We start from the raw sequence: 21,711 nt of genomic DNA on the forward strand, positions 1-21,711 counted from the left end.
GCCCAGCGCAGCGCGACGAGGATTGTATCCAACGCTCCCTCCGGACTGGCCTGACCTCGAGGGGCCGGAGCACCTTTGAGTGCCGACGCCGAGTGCGATGGCCTACGTTGCGGCGCACTGGTTGCCGCGCGGTCGAGCGGAGTCAGCCGAAACGAAACGTACGCGCAAGCTTGTGCGCGCGACCGTCTTGTCCGAATGGGCGGTGCTCGCGCTGCTGTGCTTCCTTCGAGCCGCTCGCGAGGGGTTACCGTTCTTCACGAAGTGCCCCTTCCCCCGGTTGTCCGCGAGGCGGGACGAGCCGATCGTCGAGCGCCGCGTGCTTTTCCGCCTTTCGGCGGGGCTAACTGCCCTCATCCGTTCGGTCGGCGTCAAGGAAATCCTCGAAGGCTCTGCGTACGACACGGCGCACGCAGACCAGCTGCTGACCTTCTGGACAGGTCTGGACTGGACCGGCCGGCCGGACTTTGTATGGTTCAGCTGGGAGCGTGGCTGCGCGTTGGACATGCCGCCTTGGGGCAGCGTAGCCGACGCTGGCGCGGGAGACTACGACGCGGCATACGGATACGTTGACGCAGACGTCGTATACGAGGCACCGGCCGATGACGGTGGCGGGCCTTCGCTCGCGATCGCTGCCGATAAGGTGGCGCCCGTCGCTACGCCCGCGCTACCCGCTCCTGGAGGGTCCATCCGTGTGGGTTCCATCCAGAGCGACTCTCCAAAGGGGGTCACTCAGGAGCGGCACGACTTAAGACGTCCGGTCGGCGTGGCGGGATTTTCGGACCCACCCCCGGTCACTCAGCACATAAGCGCAGTGACCGGTGCGGAAACCGTATCGCGACCCACAACGATGCTGAAGCCTTCTGCAAGTCAACCGCTCGGTTGAGCTTCCCCGGAGCGCCTCCGGGAGGAGGCCGCGCTCACGGCGCTGCAGTACGCTTGCTCCTTTGAGGGGGCGGACGCGCTCGCATCGGTCGAGGCGGCGCTACTGCAGGCACGCGATTGGATGCTCCGGGTTCGGCAGCTTGAGAAGACCGTCGCGGTGTTGCAGGAATCCTCCGCCGCGGCGACGCGCGAGTGCGCCGAGCATCACGCGAAGTTGCGCTCCGTACAGTATGTCCTTGCGGTGGTGAGCCAACGCCTGGCGGCGCCTCCGATGTCTTCGTCGACGGTCGGGGCCTCGCGCCCCGCGCCCGAAGACGTCGAAGCGGCGCCCTCGGCGAAGCGCTCGCTCCACTTCTGGACCACGGCTTGCCGAGCTTCCCCTCCTTACATAGTACAGTAGGGGCATCGCCCAGATTAAACGAAACCGGTTGTCGGTGCTCTTATTCTTCGCCAACTTTCGCACTTAAATCGTACTTTGGGCTACGTTTTCCCCCCTAGGGTGAATAAAAATCGTAGCCCGGTTCCGCAAACGGCATCGCACGAGGGCGAACGAGACGGAGCCGATGGTACCGATACTGGAAAACCGCAAATAGGACGGTTTTGGCCGAAAATGCGCGAACGTAGCGCCTCCCCATCGGTTGAGTCGTGCTGCGATGCGCGTGCGAGCGCGCACGTCCGAACGGTGCGACGCGGTGCTGCTAAGCGCCGCGTTACGCTTGAGTAGGTCCTTCTCGTTGGCGCGTGCGCCAATATCGGTGTATGAACGGCTGCGGGAGCCCATCGGCGAGCTCATAGGTGTCGTCCGAAGCGGTATATCCGTACCAAAGCACCTTGTACTGGGTCCCGCCCCGCGCTGTATGTTGTCCGACGATGCGGTCAACGACGTAGTCTGCATTCGGGGCGGCTGCGGGAACTTCCGATTCGGTCGACGCTGCGGGGGTGACGATATCCCCCGGCCCGCGTGGCATCTTCGTTACGCGGTCGATGCTCACGCGGTTCTCCACGCCGCCCTGCTCGATCAGGACCGTGGTGTCCGTAGCGGAGCGCACGCGAAATGGACCCTCCATCTTGGGCAACAGCTTGACGGAGAGGTCCTCCGTATCGGTCGGACTCTGCGCACGCGTACGACGCTTGTCAGCGAACGGGGCGGGCGATCCACGTAGACGAAATCGCCCGCCCTCACGGCCGGACGGAAGCGGACCTTCCTGTCGAAATTTTCCTTGTACCGCTTTTGCGATGCGGTGAGTATCGTCCGTGCGCGGTCGAGAGCGTCGCGGAGCTTGCGCAGCGTGGCCCTCTTGTACTGCACCGGGGTCCGCGGGTCCTCCATATGGGTCCCCGCGTCCTGCGGTACAGTACCGGGAAGGATCAAACCGGTCGGTGGTCGCGTCAACACCAGGCCGAACAGAGTGGCCTCTGTCGACCGGTGGACCTGAGTTTTGTACGCGAAGGTCAGCGGTTGCACGTAGTCATCCCAATCCCGCTGGTGCTCCTCCACGTAGTGTCGGAGACGTTGCACCAGCGTGCGATTGAACTTTTCGGTTTTCCCATTCGTCTGGGGGTGATAGGCTGTCGTGAGATAATGCCTCACCCCCAGGAGGGCGCATACCGCGTCGAAGAATTTCGCAGCGAACTGCGGGCCATTGTCGGTTAACATGTAGCGCGGCGCTCCGTAGACGTAGACCCAGTTGTCTAGGAACGCATTTGCGACGACCGAAGCGGTGGTGGTCCGTAGTGGTATGATGCGCGTTACCCTAGAAAATCGATCGGTAATAACCAGTACGTGCTGATTTCCGTGCGCGGTCTTGGGCAGCGGGCCTAGGAGGTCCATCGCGACAAACTCCATGGGGCCCGCCGCGGGGAACAGCTTGATATCCTTCTGGTTCTTGACAAGCGTCCCGCGGGTAGCAGCGCACGATGTGCAGTTCTGTACTGTCGCAAACGTGTCACTGGCCATGTGCAGCCAGTAGTACTCCCTTCGCAGGATGTAGTACATACGCGTCCCGCCCGGGTGACCGGCCAGCCTCGGATGGTGTGCCAGGTACAGTACCCGGGGGCGCAACCGATTTGGTACGACGCGCTGTAGGGTTCCATCCAGCGGGGACTTCCTTACGAGGAAACCGTAGCGGTCGACTTCGAACTTCGAGATCGGCTCTCCGACCGTATCGGCTGCGACGCGACAGAAGGCGTCGTCGGCCTGCTCGCTTAGGAAATCCTCGACCGAGATGGACGCGACGTTGCGTTCCTCGGGAGTAACCGCGAGCGCGTAAAATCGGTCCGGACGGTCTTGGGTCGGGTCCCAGTGCACCTTGTCCAGGAGGGACTCGCTGCCTTCCTGCGACTGGACAACGAAGCACGGGACCTCGTCATCGACCGGAGCGGTGTCTCCGCCGTCGGTGCGTAGGCGCGAGACGCAACCCGCGAGTTGGTGCTTGACGCCCGGGCGGTACTCTACGTCGTAATCGTACTCCGCCAAGCGTAGGCGCCGGCGTGCAAGCCGCCCGGAGCTGTCCGCCAGATTGGGGACCCAGCGTTGGGCCTCGTGATCCGTGCGGAGGTTGAAAACGCTTCCGTATAGGTACGGCCGTAGGGTGAGGATGCTCCACACTATGGCCAAGCATTCCTTTTCGGTAGTCGTATAATAGCGCTCCGCATCGGTCAACGCGCGGCTCCAATATCCGATCGGTCGAGAACCTCCATCGGGTTGCTCCTGTAGAACGGCGCAACCCACTTGGTGTCCGAACGCTTCGGTGTCCAGCGTATATTTCCGTCCGTAGTGGGGCAGCGCGAGGATTGGCGGCGACACGAGGCCCCGCTTCAATTTCCTCAAACGCCGCGTATTCCGCACCGGTTAATATCTCGAACTCGTAGGGCTGATTCTTGCCATTCTTCTTGTTCAGCGGCGCAGCGATCTTCGCGAATCCTTGAACAAACCGTCGGTAAACGTTGCACATCCCGAGAAAGGATCGCAGTTACGTTTGGTTTGTGGGCGCGCGCGGGCGTTCGATCGCGATGAAGTTGCGTCGCTCCACCTCCAACCGTCCCGGACGGATTACGTGCCCGAGATAGGTTACGGAGATGTCGAAAAATGCGCACTTCGCTAACTTTAGCGACACGCCCGGGGTACGTAGCAGCCGTAGTACATCGCGTACGTGCGCCATATGTTCCGTAACGGTTCGCGAGTAGACAATGACGTCATCGAGGTAGACAAGCGCGGTCTCCCATTTCGCGCGGGACAGGATGATGTCGACCGCTCGTTGAAATGTCGCTGGCGCGTTTTCGAGACCGAAAGGCATGCGTGGAAAGCGGTAGAGGCCCGAATGCGACGGGAATGTAGTTTTATCGCGGTCCTCCTCGGCGATCTCCACCTGCCAATACTCGCTATTACAGTATAGCGTGGTAAAGACAGTGGAATCGCCGAGCGAGTCGATACATTCGTCCATGCGCGGTAGTAGGTAGTAGTCGCGAACCGTAACGGCGTTTAGCTTGCGATAGTCCACGCAGAACCGCATGGTCCCGTTCTTTTTAGGGACGAAGACCACGGGGCTCTGCTACTCGGCCGATGTCGGTTCGATGACTCCCGCGCGCAGCATGCGGTCGATTTCCATCTTCTCCTTCTCGCGCGCGATGGGTCCGGCTCGGTAGGGTGCTTGGTAGATCGGCTTCGCACCGGGCTTCAGCTCGATGCGATGCTTCGTAGCATCGATCTTACCCCAGTGGCCGGACCACATGTCCTTGAACTCGGACAGCATGTGCATAATTTCCGACCGGACGGTACTGTCTTCTGCACCAATATGGACGTCTTCTTCCCACGAGCGGGTCTTCTCCGCGTCCGTATCGGTCCGCTCATCAGCGTTAGCGGGATTGCCACTATGGGCGTCGTCCGTTTCCGTTTCTTCGCGTCGCGCGCCTCCTCCCGTACCGGTCGAGGATTTAACCCTGCCATCGTCCGTAACGGGTCCTTCTCGTCGCGCCAATTCCCCCACCGGCGAGGAATTAATTCGGCCATCATCCGTAGCTGGTTGTTCGCGTCGCGCCTGTTCCTCCGTAGCGGTCGAGGAATTATTTTTGTTCCCTCCCCCTTCCTTAGCGTCGGCCTCTCCGGGGGCCGACACGCCAAGTGTCAGGATATGTGTGAGGGATGGCAACGCGAGACCGACAACGGTATGCTTGGGGAGGTGGGCTGCGCGGTTCCCAAAGTTGCTGACCGGCACCGTAAACGGTCCGCCCGGGAAGAGGTCCATGACCCCCTGGGCCATCAGGCATATATTCTTATACGCCGTTTTGGGGTGGTTTTGCAGGAAGCAAAGCCCCCCAACCGGTGTTGCGACGCGTACCATCGCTTGGGTCATCGGGGGTATCGTGACCCCCTTGATCACGCGAATTTTCCGTGACGGTACGTTCGTCGGGAACTGCGCGCGCTTCCGGTCGGCCGAATTTTCCTCCTGCGGGAGCTGCTGCGACGGTCCCGTCGAGGCCATCTTGCGGTCGTGCCTCGAAGGTGTGACTCCCGTCAGCGCTACGACGGCGCATGATGAAACAGCACCTTCCTGTGCGGTGGCAGGATCGCCTTCACGTGGCGATCCAGAAACGTGGTTCCGAGGATACAGTCCACCGCAAGGTTGGTGACGACCAAGAACGGTACGCGCGCGACGAACTCACCAATCCGGACGTACAGTTTGAGCTCGCCGTAGGCCTTCATCGACCTACTTGAAGGGTCGATGAGCGGCGGGCGCCGCGCGGACTGGATGGCAGCGCGCCACGGTTCTGCCACACAGCGTAGGTGGATCAGATTCGAGCCGGCGCCCGAATCTAGAACCGGCGTGATGGCGCGCATCATCGCGGGTCGTTGTCCGACAGTTGCGGTGACCTTATAATTTTGCTTCTTGAAGAAGCAAATTGCCGCTTCGTCCGTTCGGCTCTGCGATTGCGCGCGTACCGAAGCGGTCGACGGGGTGCCTTGTTTATTGAGGCTTGGCACGGGGAGGATCGTCGACGCCTCTACGCGTCCTCCCCGGCTTCCCTAGTCAACCCAAGGTCCTCGGGCCCCTCGTCCGCCAGCGGTAGCGCGGGTTCTTCCGATTGGACGGTCTCGCGCGGCTCGATCACGTTGATGCCCGTGGGAGCCTGCGCACGCGAATTTCGCCAAGCGGTCGGCGGTTGACGCTCGAACGGCGAACCCGGGCGGAGACCTTGACGGGTCCGAAGCTTTTGATAATTGGCCTCGCGGGCCTGCAAAAGCTTCGACCGCAGCGCGCTATCCACCACCACAGGACATTGCTCTTGGCGGTGGGTCTGGTCCAGACAGAACCGACACGGCGGGGGTCCAGGTAATCCTTGGTTGAAGAACCGGACCCGGTGGTTCTGTACTGGCCTTCCGTACGGATATGCGCGCGCGTCAACTTGTTGGGCGGGCGCCATCGGTGCGCCCGCTGGGGATGAGGCCGGTGACGGATGGTAGCTAGTCGGCGGCGAGCTAAGCGAGCTCGGCGTCATCAACTGGTCCGTCACCTACAGTATCTCCTCCGTTTCGGTTCCGCGCGCTGTCGGGAGTTCAGATAGAGACTCACCAACAGCACGGGCCTTGTCCGCGCGATGCGCGTGAATCTTCTCACCGAATCGGACGGTGCTTGAGGCGACGCGAGCGAGGTCGTCTGTATTCGAGCCGAGCCGTGCGTCTCCCCTATCGCTTGCGCGTAGCGTGCCACCGCTTGGTAGTCCACGCCCGAATGCGTCGCGAGATAATTCCGCACCTGCGCGCACGTCGCTGGCAGAAGTCCGTCAACGAAAAGGGACTTCAAGCGCCTGTCCGAAATTACGGTTCCGCAGCGCAACGCCTTGTCCCACAATTGGTTACTGTACACCTCCTCTGTCATATTCGAGCTTTGACGGAAGGAGGTGACATCACCGACCGCTTCGGAAATAACTTCGTCCGTCGCGTACGTGCGTAATAAAAAATTAACAACTTCCGCGTAGGTTTCGAGCATCTCGCGGTGCTCCGCATCGACCGCCATGGTGTTCCCGTGTAGCCTGGACTGGAGCAAGCCGTGAGCCCGCCCAGTCAAATAGAACTGGAAACACCATACGGCCGCGCCTTCGCTGACCCCATTGTGGTCGCAGGCCATCTTGAAGCGCGCGAGAAATCCTAGCACCGCGATTGGATCTTGACCACCGAACGTGTGAGTTTTCAGCTGGATGTCCAACTTCTTCCGATAACGCCTAACTCGCCGCGCGGTACTCGCGTCGTAGCGCGCGCTGCGATTTTCCAGCCTATACGTGCGGTAGTCGACGGCCTTGGTGAACAAGTCGTTCAGCGGCCTGATCACCGGCAACCGTTTCGGATCCCGCCTCGGGGCAGACCGGCGATCTCTGCCCCTGCGATGGCGGTCTCCTTCTCGGCCGGGGCTACTGCAGCCGTCCAGGTCGGAGTCTTCTCGCCGGAACCGACGTCGGTCGCGCGCATTGCGGCCTCTGCGGTCGCTTCTGCGCGATTCGTCCGACACGGTGTCCTCGTCATCGGAGGGGTATCCACCTCCTCCGATATCGCGGTATCGCGTATAGCGTCCTTCGCGGTTATCATCGGAGGGGTAACCGACCCCTCTGGCATCGCGGTGTCGCGCGTAGCGTCCGTCGCGGTTCTTGCACGTCGCCCTGTGGGGACGTCTTGTGTCTTCTTCCTCGGAGGGGTTTTCTGTACCCTCCGAGTTATATCCTTGAGCGCCGGGTGCGCTTCTTCTGCTCGACCGATACGGCTGTCGCTTTTCTGTCGCGAAGCGCCCCAGGCGGTTTTCTGTTCCGCGGGGGCCAGCCGTATCGGCGAGTACGGGAGGGCCATTTTCTGTGGGCCCTCCTGTAGCACCATAAATTGGTGGGAGGTAAATGGTCTTACTATCCGGGTGAGGGTCCATTGTACCGATCCCGGGTGCGGCGCCGATCGTTTCAGCGTGCGTTAGCGTAGAATCCGGAGCGGTTGAGTCGCGTCTCGCGCGTGCGTCGACTCCTGCTCCGGCGAAGGTCGTGGCCAGACGATTGGCCACGGCGGAGCTGATCGCTCCCTTTAGAGCCGATCCGGACGGGGACTCTTCATCCACAGTGGTGAGCGCGGACACCACCTCGCGTTGGACTTGGGCAGGTAGAAGTTCGTCCAAAAGCGGTGGTATCGCTCTGCGTACGTGCGTGTCCACGAGCGCGGGCACCGTTCCGTCGAGGCATACACGCGCTACCTGGGGGAGTTCCGTAGCGAGGAACTCCTCGACCCAGGCCTGGATGCGAGGCTGAATCGCGTCGACCATCCATTGGACGCGATTCTCAGTGCCTGCCGACGCGGCCGGCGTAACATCCGATGCGGACGCTCGCGTGCCGCCCGGTCGCGGTGGCGGTCGCCGCAGGGCTTCCGGGTTCTCCACCCGGGGGCGGCGCGCCACTGCCACTGCGGGTTCTCAGACGCCCGGAGGCGGAGTCTCCCCTTCTTCCCGTCGGTTCATCGTCGAATATGCTTCGCAATCGACGCGGTGATTTCTCAACCTTTTCCGTCCGTGCGGTTCTGCACGCGATCGAGCGACTACGCGTGCGGCTCAACCTCAAGAGTTATCCCCTCCACAAGAGTACAAAAATGTGGGATAACTCCTCTCCGCCCTGGGTTGGGTGAGAGGCGGAGGCTATAGCGAGGGAGCACGCGGCGCGGACGCGACGTGCTAATTGAACCGATCGGACGAGCTAGCGAAAATGGAGTGGCTCACTGGCCCGTTACGCGCAGTCGCCCGGTGGTGCGTGAACGGGAGCGAGCCGGGGGCGAGCTTGCCCCCTGTTTACTGCGGAGGACGGGCGTCGGGTCTTAACCCCTCAGAGGGACGCCCAGGACACCTGTCCAATACAGTACCTGCCACTTACTGTGTACCAGGTACTGTACGCGATTAAATTTCTAGCGCCGTACTTACAGCTATCGGATGGGGCCTCACACTACACGTGTGCCTGGCAGTACACGCTTACAGCGATACGACCGGTCGGAGCGCGCGCTCGCTACACGGGGACACCTTTCCCCGTGTACACCGTCACGGGCGTCTGCACTGTAGACCAACGCGTGGGCCGGTCGTTGTATCACAGTTACCACGGCAGCCATATGTGACAACTCATGAAACAGATCATCAATTAGAGGGACAAAGGCAATGAAAGCGAAGGATAGAGTTACGGCATATCTGTGTACAAATGAAGACGGATCCTGTAAGGTTCCCATGGCCATCATCGGAAAATCTAAGAAGCCTCGCTGTTTTCGTTTGGGACAACCTGTTCCATATTTTAGTGAAATGAATGCATGGTCCGATGCCAGGACGTTCAAGCTATGATTCTACGAGGTGTTTTTAATACACATTCGGAAGCGGACATCGAAAACTGTGGCACTTTCGATGGACAATTGTGGACCTCTTGGGACAAAAATTGTAGAGTCAAAGGAACCACAAGTAATAATGCCTCTTCCCCCAACTGTACAAGCCGACACCAACTTATGGATTTGGGTATTATCTCAGCATGGAAGGATCACTATCGCCAGCACATGCTGCGTCGTACTGTCGCTGACCTTGAGGATCGCATGCAGCTTCGAGAGATATCGGAGAATAAACCCGCCAGCACAAAGAGGATGGTCGAAGGATATGATCCACACATGCTTGACGTAGCAGAATTGGTTATGCAGTCCTGGAAATTTGTGAGTCAGATATCTATTGTTCGTTGTTCGGTGAAGGCTTCGATACTACCTGTTGAGATGCAAGCAACTCTAACTGCAGAGCTCGGAAAGATGAGTGGGCCTCGGCTCCCACCTGACAAAGAGCGTATAGAAGATATTATATATATGCTAGAGAAACTAACACTTAACGTTGCACGGAACGTTCCGTTGGCGACTTGTTTTGAAAGAGTACGAACTGCAGACATCTCCAGGTGGGTGGAGGTGGAGAAGGAGTCGGATGTAATTGTAGGAATAGTCAACGACGCCATGGATAGCCTGCTCAATATGTCTTTGGCTCGGTTGGGCTTAGAAAACAATGATGGCACCAATAGTGGTTCCGACACGCGACGCTGTCGCCCGATACCCACTGCTGTTAAGCTCACGGAATTGTTTTTGGGGCTGGAGAAATTGGCGTATGAGTGCAATGTACAGGAAGCAAGGCAAGTTCTATGTTACGACGCGCGAAGAAAGGATTTCTCAATGCACGGGCTCAGGGAAGCAGATCACGAGAGAGGCAAGCAGTGCTGGGCGATTATCTAGGACTAAAGCGTATCTCTAGGTATGCATTAGAGGGGTGCAGATTTCCTACGTTCTTTTCTGGGCTAGTAGTGCCACTACGGAATAGTGCCACTTTCTGGCATGTAGCAAGAGGTAGCACTACTGCGCGTATCCCACTGTAACATGGAGGAAAGGGATGCGTTATCTGCCACAGTGCACTATCAAAAGGTGCGATATTGAGGGTCCCCCCTGTACATCATTTGGCGGCAGCTTGATCTTGGAAATCATCACAAAATTTTATCCTAAACTACTCTTCGCCTTGGAAGAGATCATATATATCAGAGGACAAGTCCAAAAGTTTCAAATTTCTAAACATTTACCGAATGCGCAAAACCGCCACTTCCCAGTCATAGCCGAAGTGCTTGGCACCCTTGCCCCGCGCCGGGCGACCACTCTTACCCCCCCCCCCCTTCCGTCCTCTCTCCCCTTTCTGACGGCCATCGCCATTCCGTCAGGGCACGGACCGAACCCAATCCTCCTCTCCATCTCGCCATCAAAAGCTTTTCGAGAATCTAGCTTGTCGGCGTCTTTGCTGTGCAATGGTATTGCCCTTCACGCTCTGATTGCTCACAGCGCATACCTGTGTATTCATTCGTCGACTGTTTCTCACGATTATCCCCGTCTCTCAATCGCACTATCCTCTTCCAAAAAATTTGGCCTAGCTTCTCGCAATCTGTTCTCATTCTGCCGCCAGACCTGACGGTGAGCATCTCATCAATCCACATTCCATCTCCTTCTATTTCGTTTACTTTGCATCCGTCAAGTAATAACCCCACCTTCGATCCACGACACAAGTCTACTCATGAGCGCCTCGAAGGCAGGGATTCCCCACAAGCTTCCCGAGAAGGACAATGCTCGCGAAGAGATTGTCGAGTTTGAAGAGTTTCCTTCTGACGACTCTGTCCGCGACCTTGTCGAGTCATGCTATACCAACGCTAAGCTCAAGCTGGAACGCTTTCGTGTGGACAAAATCCGTGCCAACTTGGCCAAAGCTGTGCTTATCGATGAGCCGTGTGCCCCAGAGATTGCTACGCACGCATCGCACGAGATGCGAGGGACCGAACATTTGCCTTGTCGTCCAGATGTTGCCACTGCCGCGAAAGCAGCGTTTGCAATTCAACGATTAGGGAAACGGTGCTGGGTCGGGAAGCCCGGGATTCCACCCCCAGGAGTCGCCTGGGTCCGCACTCAAGCAAACGTCGCGGTTCCCGAAAAATACGAACATGACTTCCATGTGCCGTATCTTGGGGAGTCTGACGCCATGATAGACTCTTCCAATACGCTGGCCATGGATTTGTTCCAGCAGGACCTTGAGGAGGATGGAAACGATTCCGAGATTGAAGAGTTTAACTACAATATTTATGCTGTCAATGAGGGGCCTAGCGACATCCCCAAACCTCCCAAGCAAACTGGCGATACCCCAAAAAAGGAACTACGTTCTTCCTCTCTCCGCACAGAGGCATCTCCTACCGAAGTTGCCGAGAAGGTAGTCCCAACATACATGCTCAAGCAAGCTATCCCTGTTTGGGATCGGGCAGCGAAGCGAGTGGCTCTGCGGGATATAATGGATCGCTTGGGAACCGAGAATCTAGAAAGCATCAAAACCGTCATCTCCGACGTGTTCAAACTGGAAGGTTCACATCTCGTCGCATCTTATCAAGCAAATGTGTTAATGAGAAAGAAACTTTGGCAAATGCAATACGACGAGGAGCGTGGGAAGAAAGAGATGCACGTGGATGTCGTCAAACATGCGCGCCGAGAAATGAAGACTTGCCCATCAGATGTCCTGAAGAGCAAGTCAATACCTTTTTTTGTTTGTCGGCAATGCTACACTTACGTTTGCTCTTTGCACGGATATCAAAATGACGCTAGACCAGTTAAGAAACCGTACGACAAGTCGAAAAAGGAAGTTCTGGGAGAAGAGGCTGCTGCGGAAATTGAGGCAAAATGTGAGGACCACGATTCTAGCAAGTGTTGGTTTGGGCAGTTGAATGAAGACGATTGTGTGGAATGGGTCTCAAATCTCGTAGCTAATCCATCTTCGTGGAACGACATCCACTCTGTAGTACGAGAACTCTTTGAAACGTTTGGACACGACCCGTGCAGAATTACATCCATGCTGAAAGCCTTCATTCCTCAGATCTCGTCAAAAGTTCGTTTTACGTGCTTCCGAGTGGGGTACTTATGCCGTCAGTTCTTTTCGCAAACCACTGGTGCAATGAAAGCCCCCCCCGCCCGTACTAAGAAACCTCAAAGCAAATGGACTAAGTCAAGATCTCGACGACCAGCTCAAGAGATAGAATCGATGCAAGGAGGGAAGCGATTGGACTACGTCCCATGTCGCCATGACGGTGCCTGCACAACGAAGAATTGCATCTGTATGCAAAGTGGTTTGCTTTGTGAGAAATTCTGCGGTTGTAACCACACACATGTGCAAAACAGGAAGCTGCAATACACTTGCAGCAATGCTTTTCGGGGATGCGCGTGCAAGGCAGCATCAGCGTGTGCATCGAAAGCATGCTTCTGCTTCTCCATGAATAGAGAATGTGACCCAGACCTATGCCGGCAATGCCATGAATGCCGTGAGTCCCCTCTCCCCAGTGGAAAGAACTGGAGCTGCACGAATGAAGGTTTGCAGATGAACGAAAAACAACGGATCGTCGTGGGCCACTCAAAAGTGCATGGTTGGGGAGCGTTCGCTGTGCGCGACATTGCAAAGAACGAAATAATTGGAGAGTATGTGGGCGAGTTGATAAAGCAAGAAGAGGCAGAACGGCGGGGTAGAGTATATGACGAGATCAACTATTCCTTCTTGTTCAACACTACACAGGATTACGCACTTGATTCGACCAGGATGGGTAACAAGTTACGCTACTGTAATCACAGTATCCGACCGAACTGCGAACCAAAAGTGATGCGCGTTGGTGGTGATGTGAGAGTTGGCCTATATGCCAAACGAAATATTGCGAGGAATGAGGAACTCTTCTTCAACTACGGGTACAATGACGGTCCGGCGTGGGCCATGCAAGGCAAGGGCAAACATAGCGCGGCTAGCAAGAAGAAAACCGCAAAGCGAGTGTCCCCCAGCGACGCGGAATCCGAGGAAATACTCCCTGTGTCCTCTAGAAAACGGAAACATTTGGAAGAAGACAATGATGACGAACACCCGATTTTGCTTTCAGACGCCGAGGAGGACTATCCACGGCTTGCCCCACCAAAAATCACGATACCTTCTAGACCGAGACAACGAACAATGCCCAGGGCTGCAGAGGTGAACAGACGCCACTCTGTTAGCGGAATCGCTGAAGCTCGGAAGTTGTCTGAGGACAGTATCGTGCAGAGGAGAAGCGTGAACCATTCGAATACTGGGGAACCTGCCGTGATGGGGCGCTCCTTGTGGCGTGGCGTTTTGAGGCGCGTATCGGGCGGGGCAGCAAAGATTGTGGAGGCAAACACGGCTATATTATCAGAAAACGATAATTGTCCCCTCACTTCGGACAAAGCCTCTGTCGTTGCTGAATGTCAGAAACAGGAAGACAATATATCCCCCTTCGATGCCAAAAAGCAGGAACGCCAAAATTCTTCCCTGGCTTCAGCCACTCGTGCTGATGAAGGGATCCCAGCCAATAATGCTGCACCGCAAAAAAGTTATATTCTGAAACTTGCCGGTTCAAATGAATGTTCGGAGAAAGAGGGTAACGTAGTTTCGAGTAAGGGTCCGCTGGCCTTGAATAACCATGTCAAAACTGTGGCTTCCACTATAGCCCAAGAGCATGCCGACAAGCGGAGAAAGGTTGCGACACCCGATGATTTCAAAGATAAGAGAATGGATATTGACGACGGTGATGATGGGAAAGGGGAAAAGCGCCCTGTGGTGTCTCAGCACATTGCAGGGGTTGGTAGGATTGCTGGACAAGCAGAAGCCTCTCTTTCCCATGGTCCTGAGAGTTTTGAAGCACCCAATGCGCGCGCTAGTGTACCGCACTTAGATTCCAACTGGGAAAACAACTGCAATGGTACCACACCGCCAAGCGCATCGGAAAAGGAGGAGAATATTATCTCCAAGATAGGTTTACCGGACAATGAACCTAAAATCCTTAATTCGACTTCTCGAAAGCGGACCCGTCCGTCAGATGGGAAGGAGGGTAGCTACGTTGGGTCCTCTGTCGCTTGTTTGTTTCAAACTACTTTGACGGCGGCAAAACGACAAAAGCTGCTCGGGGCGGACAAGCCGACCCCGTCCGAATCCCATGACTATGACCACGACATAGCAGATCACGAGAGGTCGTCAAAGGCACCGAGAATGAACGGGGTACTTAAACTATTCACTGAGGGAGATCGCAGCCCTGCCGCAAAATTACGGACCATTGGATCAAACAAGGAACAATCCAATACCTTGGGGCCTAAGCGCTTATCCCAACCGCATCCACAGAAACAAGATGGGCCGTCAAGACCCGCAGGAAAGAAACAAGCCAAAGAGAATGGTGCACTCGGCTCAAGTGAAGACGATGGAACGGATGAAGCAGTGCCGGTCGTAAACCTCGTGTCCGATGACGACGAGGTGGGTGCCCGTGCCGGAACTAACGAACATAACTTCAGTAACTGGTTCACGTGAGAATGTAGAACAGCGTTTTCCTTTTGCTGAGTTATGCAGCTCGCAAAAGAACCAATGTAAAACAACAGTAACAATGTGGCAACGACAGCATCCATAAATCTGTATTTCTTGCGTTGCCACACCACGTTTAATCGGCAGTCAAGATACTGTCGTGTCATCTTCTGGTTGCTCCCCTGGGTGTCTCAAAATTGTTCCGCTCTGTACAATGTCTCCCCTTGTGACGATGCCTTGGAGCGCACCTCCGACTAGTACGAAGGCATGTGTTGGCATCAACATCACAAACATGAAGTGCAGTTGACTTAATGTAGTATTTTCTGTCACAACCAGGGGACTCAAATCCGGTTCTATTCGTGTCTCTGTACCTCGACCGTACTCTGGAGGACTCTCCTCTTCTTCCTTTGCCCTTCCTTGTTCGATAGCTTCCTCTGGAAGTACTGGACTATCTGACAAATCTGCCTGTTCATGAACCCCATTCATGACCCTAGATCTCTTTTGATGCCGATCCTCGCTTTCAGCTTGAACTGCTTCATCGCTGACACTGATACTGGCACCTAGACTTCCTCTATCTGAGAGACTGGTGTCGACCTCTCCGTTAGGCAATCTTGGTCTACTACTATTCATTAGATTCAACAAACTTCGGCGTCGCACGGCACCGAGCAATAGTCCTGCTCCCGTGACCACCGGGAAAGAGTCGAACCGTGTGTATGTATCCAACATTGAGCGAATTTCTCCCAACGTTGTATTCTCCCGTAGAGATATCACGTCCGTGCGCATAACCTCGTGTACTTTTTGAGATGGAGAGCGATCTCGCCGCATGTGTGGCATGTACGGCATCTCCTTCATTATAATGAGCGTATCGTACAAAGATCGGTTGATCCCGTTGGCAACAATGACTGAGGCTAATACTGCCGCAAGCGTGGGTACCATATGCTGAAGCTGTCCAGTTACCTCAAAAATAACGACAGCCACGGATAGAGCCCTCGTCACCCCTGCAGTAAACGCGGCCGCGCCAACGACCGCGTAGCCGCCCGGGACGATGTTTGCACCAAAAAGTAAGCGTAACAACTCACCGTAGAGGCGCCCCAGCCCAGAGCCTAGGAGAAAACATGGAATGAAGACACCAGCGGGAATGGGCAACCCAATGGCGATGACAATGAGCGGAAACTTGATGAGAACGAGCAGTCCAACATCAAGGTGTGATAACGTCTCCATGTTGTCCGACGAAAAGAACTCATTAATTGCAAGACGCGGATCAAGGCGGAACAAATACCGCGGGTACTGGACGAGCGCAGCAATGATGCCAACAACGCTGAGCAGAACATATCGGTTGGTCCCTGGGAGGCGGCGCTTGCGCAAGATATAGACGGTATGGACGCATCGAACGAAAAAGGCGCCTAGAATGCCGAGCAAGACGCCGAGAAAGACAAAAGCGACAAGCTGCTCCTTCTTGTAATCATCCTTAACAAAGGTGGTATTGAGAAAGGCCTCGACCAAGGGGGTCTTGTAGAGCAAGTCATAAACCAAGCTGCCCGCCAGCGTGGCCAAGACGCACTTCCAAAAGGTCGGGACGAGATAAAACGAGGCGGTAGTTTCCAAGGCGTACAAGACGCCACCGATAGGGGTACCGAAGGAACTGGCCAGGCCAACGGCACATGCGCAGGCCATAATCTGCATGCGGAGGGCGCGATCCTTTCTCAGGTCGCGAAACGGCGGGAGGCGGGAGAGATGGTGGGCGACAATACAGGAGATGTGGACGTTGGGTCCCTCCCATCCCACTGGCAGTCCACCCCCTATCGCGCAGACGAGACCAACCGCTTTCGCAAGCAGAGTCCACAAAGAAAGCGAGGGCTTGACCTTGTCGTAAAAACCAGACATGAGGCTCTTCATGGCGGGAATGCCCGAACCCTCCGCCTCTGGGGACCAGAGATGGCAAACCAAGGTGCTGGTGACGCACAAGACAAGGCCCGAGAGGACGTAAAAGATATACCCCGCAGGCGCATTTGCGTTGACCAGCGCCTCCCGAGCCTTGACGACATTATGTACGGAAATATCGACCAAAAAGATGATAGTGGAAGGAATGATGCCCAACAAGACCAAGAAGGCGAGGATGCGGGCGAGGTTCTTGACGGATGTGGGAGCGCCGGAGCCGGCGAGATGCTGGAGCGCGGGCGGGGGAGCAGGGGATCGGTAGGAGCCCAGACGTGGGCCTGGGCGCGAGAAAGGGTGGGAGGGGCCGGGGCGGAAGACGGGGGTTTCGGGTGCGCCGTCGAGAAAGGCAAAGTGGACCTCGTTGACGTGATCTTCCGAGTGATGATGCTCTTCCGTCAGCAGCGGCTCGACGTCCGGCGTGCCTGCGCTGCGCGGCGGGCGCAACGGGAGCGTCACCATCGCGGTGAGGAGGGAGGGGGCGGGGGAGAGGAAGGGGGGCTGGGGGGGGGTTGTGCGAGTGTCGGGGGCCGCGGAGAAAGGCAGTGGTAGAGGGGGCATTGCTGGATATGGGACAGACGGTACGGCGCCAGGAGGGGGAAGAGATTGTGCAGAAATTGGAAAAGTGGAAAAAATTATGGCGATCGAGCGTGCATCTCCACACCAGCAATGCGAATTAAAATGAGTCGTCTCCTTGACGTCAATGCAGCTCCTTCCCTCTTCAACGGGACTCCTTCACCTCCCCTCCCGCTGCGAAACACATATGCTGTCTTCCCCCATCTCCACTTCACCGCATCCAGTGAAGATGGCGGGGGATGTGTGTGTGTGTGTGTGCGTGTGCAGTGTGGTGCACACACACCCACAGCCATCCTCCTCGGTGCTGCGGCACCGCTCACAGCATTTCGCTCTTGATACCACACACGTGTAAACACGTGTTGTTACACGTGTCATACATAAAGTAATCCAGATGTGTGCCGACACATCTCGATCAGGCTCATTCCGCAAGCGGTCACTCCTGCGGTACAACGATGAGATCAGCCCACGCCGGACGCCTCTTCCTCACCTCTTGATATCAACGCACGGAAACGCTGCGTCCCATCCTTCTTCGCCCTCGCCCCCACCCGCCCTCTCTCCTCCCTCTCCCTCACGCCTCAACCCCCCCCCCTTTCCACTCTCATCCCGCCCACCCCCTACCACCACCATGACCTCCAAACGCACCCGCTCTTCCCTCCCTTGCCCACACCTGCATCGCTGCGCCCTCTCCTTCCTGGCACCGTTCCCCCTCCGCACCTCGCATCGCCCAACCCTCTCGCTGTCCCGCTCCCCCCACCTCACCCCTCTCCGCCCCTCCCTCGTCTGCCCGCGTGTCCCGCGCATGGTCCTCCAATCGCAGAACACCCGCGACGTCGACGACCGCGTCCTCCGCGCTGTCACCTCGCTCTCGCGCCAGGACCGCATCACCGTCTCCGACGTCGCCGCCACTGCCGGTCTCGACCTCTCCCTCGCCAACGACGAGCTCGTCTCCCTCGCAAACCTCACAGGTGCCGCCATCGACGTCACCGACGCTGGCGCCATTGCCTACCGCTTCCCCCGTGACGTCCGCGCCGCCCTCCGCAGCGCCTCCCTGCGCGCCTCCATCCGCATGACCTGGGACCGCGCCTTCCCCACCATCTTCACCGCCATCCGCCTGGGCTTCGGCGCCCTCCTCATCCTCTCCATCGTCGTCACTTTCGTCGCCATCACCGCCCTCTCCTCCGCCTCGCGCTCCGACGACGACCGCCGCAGCTCGCGCTCCTCCTTCATGCCCGTGCGCCTCTTTGCCCCGGACATCTTCGACGTCATGTTCTACACCCGCCAACGCCGCTACTACGCCCGCACCCAAGGCTCCGCAGACGAAAACGAAATGTCCTTCCTCGAGGCCGTCTACTCGCTCGTCTTCGGCGACGGCGACCCCAACCAAGGCCTCGAAGACCGTCGCTGGCGCCGCGTCGCCGCTGTCATCCGCGCAAACCGCGGCGCCGTCACAGCAGAACAGCTCGCCCCGTTTTTAGAGCTTGAAGACAACCCCACCCGCTCTTCTTCCACCGCCGTCGTCGACGAGTCCTTCGTCCTCCCGGCCCTCCAGCGCTTCCAGGGCCATCCCGAGGTCACAGACGCAGGTGATATTATTTATGTCTTCCCGTCATTTTCCACCACGGGGTCCAAAATGCCCAACGTAGAGTTTGCCGGCCGCGGCTCCGCCGCCCGTGACGGCTTGGGCGGACCATCCCTCGTCGAAAAAGAGCTCACTATGAGTCGCGCCCCGATCGGACAACGTACCATGGTCATCGCGCTTGGCGTCGTCAACGTCCTCGGCGTTCTCACACTGGGCGCAAAACTCGCCGCCGTCACTCCCCTCACGGCCGACGCGGCCGCCCTTGTCAACCTCATTCGCTCTATTTATCCTGCCTTGGCCACGTACGCCGCCTCTTTTGTCTTCATTCCCTTGGCCCGGTTCTTCAGGCAGAGAAAGGTCAACGGCGAGATCAGGAAAAGGAACCGCGCCCGCGCGGCCGCCTCTGTCCTCGCCTCCAGACCGGACGCTACTCTCAGGGCCAAGATGGCCGCTGCTGAGGCTTATGCGCAGAAGGGTAACGTTGTCAAGTCCTCGGATGTCATTTACTCATCCGATATGGACGTTTTGGATCAGAGGGCGGCTCAGGAGAATGTGATCGACGACTTCGATCGCCGCCTGAATAGCTAACCGGTGATCGCCCGTTTCAAATTTTGCGGGCGGTGCTCAGCTGTTTGGCATCTGATGTGGGCGACAGTGTTTGGATGTACTGTATTTTTGTGCATGTTTGCGAATTCAAAACGCCATGGAATTGTGAATGGTTCAAAGGGTGTTACCGATAAATGGCTGTCTATGATGGCATATGTGCTTCGAGAAAAAAGAATACCGATCGCGAGTTCGACTTTTGTGCGTCATGTTTACGCTGCGATGTCAACAAATCTCTGGTACGCTAGGCTTCTCTCGCGTCTAGCTTGCGACTAGTTGCCGCCTATGAGTAACAGGCCTCCGGTTCTAATTTATGCAGGTCGTCGTCCAGTTGTGTGCCATCACCACTCTGCCCTTGCCCTTCTATACCATCGTAAGGGCCATACGGGATGCGAGAATGCATCTTCTGTTGAGTCATTGAACATCTTCCACGTTCTTCTGGTGAAATACGCACCATGTCTTGAGCCCGGTCAATACAATAGTGAGTTGCTTGTTCACGATTTGTACATACAAAGGCACTTTCGCATGGCCTGCTTGTGCAGGTTCTCTGCGCTTCATTGACAAAATCGTAGCAGACGCCTTCAGTATCCGAGAGGAGGGCACAGGGACACAGCTCATGAGTCGAACGAACAGCAGTGTTGTTCGACGCACTGTCGACGCGCTGAGCTGTGCGAATCGAAAGCAGTACAGAGGAAAATAAAAGCAAAGAAACGTTCATATGAACAAACCTTTGCATCACCATGCTGCTTGCCTGATGAGTCAATTGAGCAATGCTGTGTCCCTCGGCGTTTCGTTATTTCTTTGACTTGTTGAGCAAAGGGATAGAGATCGCGCAAACGGTGTGAAGGATGATTTGTATCTAGCGTCGTCTCAGTGAAGCGATCTCGCGAATAGCTCTCACGCCTCGCAATTCTTAGAAATGATAGTTTGTATTGGATAAAACAAAGGACACCAAGTTGTCTGAAACGATGCTTGCGACGAGTTTGAACCAGGTCCCACTCCATCCAGGCATCCATAGACAAGTATTGTTATATTCATCTTTGGATAGAGCGAAGATATTCTGCGTCAAGACTCAGTCTATGTCCTCAAATCAGCTGTTGCAGTGTCTGGGTATATGTGGCTAGCGCAGCAGCCATAAAATGCATTACTTGCATTATTCCCGCTCCAATAAACCTGGTCATGAGTCCTCCTTGCAACCGCATGTATTGACTCTCCTCAAGAGTGAAACCCCCCGCATCATGGTGCATCGAATCTAGTCAGCTCATTCTTGTATTCTGAGGGCACAGCAATCCTTGGACTTTTCAAGACGTCTGATGGCCACCTGCAATTTTTTTTGCGTCGAATGCTCATAAATGCTGAACTGCGGGGTGACTGTTCTTGAGTGCCTGCAGGGACCAGCGCCCATGACTGATTGTAATACATGTGCCCCTTGCACTATCGTTATGCACAGCCATCAATTAATTCAAAGGAACAAACCCGCCTCGACCTTGATGATTTACTTCCTTTTCTCACGTCCCTACCAGAGGCAATGCGGCTTTTCAGACAGAAAGAATCAAAACATGCCACGAACCATGTTCGGCCTGTGTGGGTTCAATCCTCCCGACTGTCCCTGTTACATAAAAAGCGAAATGAAGCCAAAGTCGCCAAGCGTAACCGTCGCTTTAAAAAGCCGTGCTGATATGGCTACACATGTTGTAATCTGTTTGCACAGTTGCTCCCATCTCTTCTAGGTCATCATCTCTGAAAATGTGAGCAAAATATACGGCTGCAACCGGCATTCGTAAAGCAATAGGGTTTACGTCAGGAACGTTACCTTTCCGAATGTAGTTCTGGTGTGGATTTTGTCTTCCATGTATGAAAACGATCTTCCCGACAGGGTCGTTTTAAGTGTTCCAGCGGTACTGTTCTTCAAATCTAGCCTTACCTCTTGTTTTCGTCCATTAAGGCCCCAGTGATGCACGTGCTTGGAGAAGCGAGATATGAGTGTGATTTCAGATCTTTGTGAGCAGATGCCATGATGGTTTCGAGGTCTAGAGGCCTCAGAGACGAAACCTCTCACGAATTGCGCAAGATTCTGTTAGGAAATGTTGAATGCGAGAGTTCTCTCCAAAATGGGAGACGCTTTTCGCCAGCGCAACAGCATGGGCCCCAAGAGGGAAAAAGGGATTTAACTAATGTGAAATATGCGACGTGAAGTGTGAAAAATGACTTGCTCTCCTGCTGGGTTGACGAGGCATAGCAAAAGCGCAGATAAAG

General features: G+C 56.2%; 5 protein-coding genes; 3 read left to right on the plus strand and 2 right to left on the minus strand.

Annotated features, from left to right (window-relative positions):
- Nucleotides 1-11,204: 11,204 nt before the first annotated feature.
- Nucleotides 11,205-14,890, plus strand: CHC_T00007737001 (hypothetical protein). XM_005711434.1 is given in 2 exon segments: nucleotides 11,205-14,771; nucleotides 14,772-14,890. The coding sequence occupies 1 exon segment, from the start codon at nucleotides 11,205-11,207 to the stop codon at nucleotides 14,769-14,771; it is 3,567 nt and encodes a 1,188-aa protein (XP_005711491.1). The 3' UTR covers nucleotides 14,772-14,890.
- A 19-nt stretch (nucleotides 14,891-14,909) lies between these two features.
- On the minus strand, nucleotides 14,910-17,159 carry CHC_T00007738001 (hypothetical protein). The gene has a single exon (XM_005711435.1). It carries the CDS (start codon nucleotides 17,157-17,159, stop codon nucleotides 14,910-14,912), a length of 2,250 nt encoding a protein of 749 aa, XP_005711492.1.
- Nucleotides 17,160-17,898: 739 nt separating this feature from the next.
- On the plus strand, nucleotides 17,899-19,440 carry CHC_T00007739001 (hypothetical protein). Its single transcript, XM_005711436.1, has one exon. The coding sequence runs from the start codon at nucleotides 17,899-17,901 to the stop codon at nucleotides 19,438-19,440; it is 1,542 nt and encodes a 513-aa protein (XP_005711493.1).
- Nucleotides 19,441-19,605: 165 nt separating this feature from the next.
- On the plus strand, nucleotides 19,606-19,731 carry CHC_T00007740001 (hypothetical protein). The gene has a single exon (XM_005711437.1). It carries the CDS (start codon nucleotides 19,606-19,608, stop codon nucleotides 19,729-19,731), a length of 126 nt encoding a protein of 41 aa, XP_005711494.1.
- A 7-nt stretch (nucleotides 19,732-19,738) lies between these two features.
- On the minus strand, nucleotides 19,739-20,197 carry CHC_T00007741001 (hypothetical protein). The gene has a single exon (XM_005711438.1). The coding sequence runs from the start codon at nucleotides 20,195-20,197 to the stop codon at nucleotides 19,739-19,741; it is 459 nt and encodes a 152-aa protein (XP_005711495.1).
- Nucleotides 20,198-21,711: the final 1,514 nt, after the last annotated feature.

Source organism: Chondrus crispus, genomic scaffold (genome assembly GCF_000350225.1).
Source record: "Chondrus crispus Stackhouse genomic scaffold, scaffold_82, whole genome shotgun sequence".
Taxonomy (NCBI): domain Eukaryota; phylum Rhodophyta; class Florideophyceae; order Gigartinales; family Gigartinaceae; genus Chondrus; species Chondrus crispus.

Excerpts from the sequence above, each read along its gene's own strand:
- CHC_T00007741001 (XM_005711438.1), bottom strand. The coding sequence starts at position 20,197 with ATGGTGATGCAAAGGTTTGTTCATATGAACGTTTCTTTGCTTTTATTT.
- CHC_T00007737001 (XM_005711434.1), top strand. The coding sequence starts at position 11,205 with ATGCGAGGGACCGAACATTTGCCTTGTCGTCCAGATGTTGCCACTGCC.
- CHC_T00007740001 (XM_005711437.1), top strand. The coding sequence starts at position 19,606 with ATGGCATATGTGCTTCGAGAAAAAAGAATACCGATCGCGAGTTCGACT.
- CHC_T00007739001 (XM_005711436.1), top strand. The coding sequence starts at position 17,899 with ATGACCTCCAAACGCACCCGCTCTTCCCTCCCTTGCCCACACCTGCAT.
- CHC_T00007738001 (XM_005711435.1), bottom strand. The coding sequence starts at position 17,159 with ATGGTGACGCTCCCGTTGCGCCCGCCGCGCAGCGCAGGCACGCCGGAC.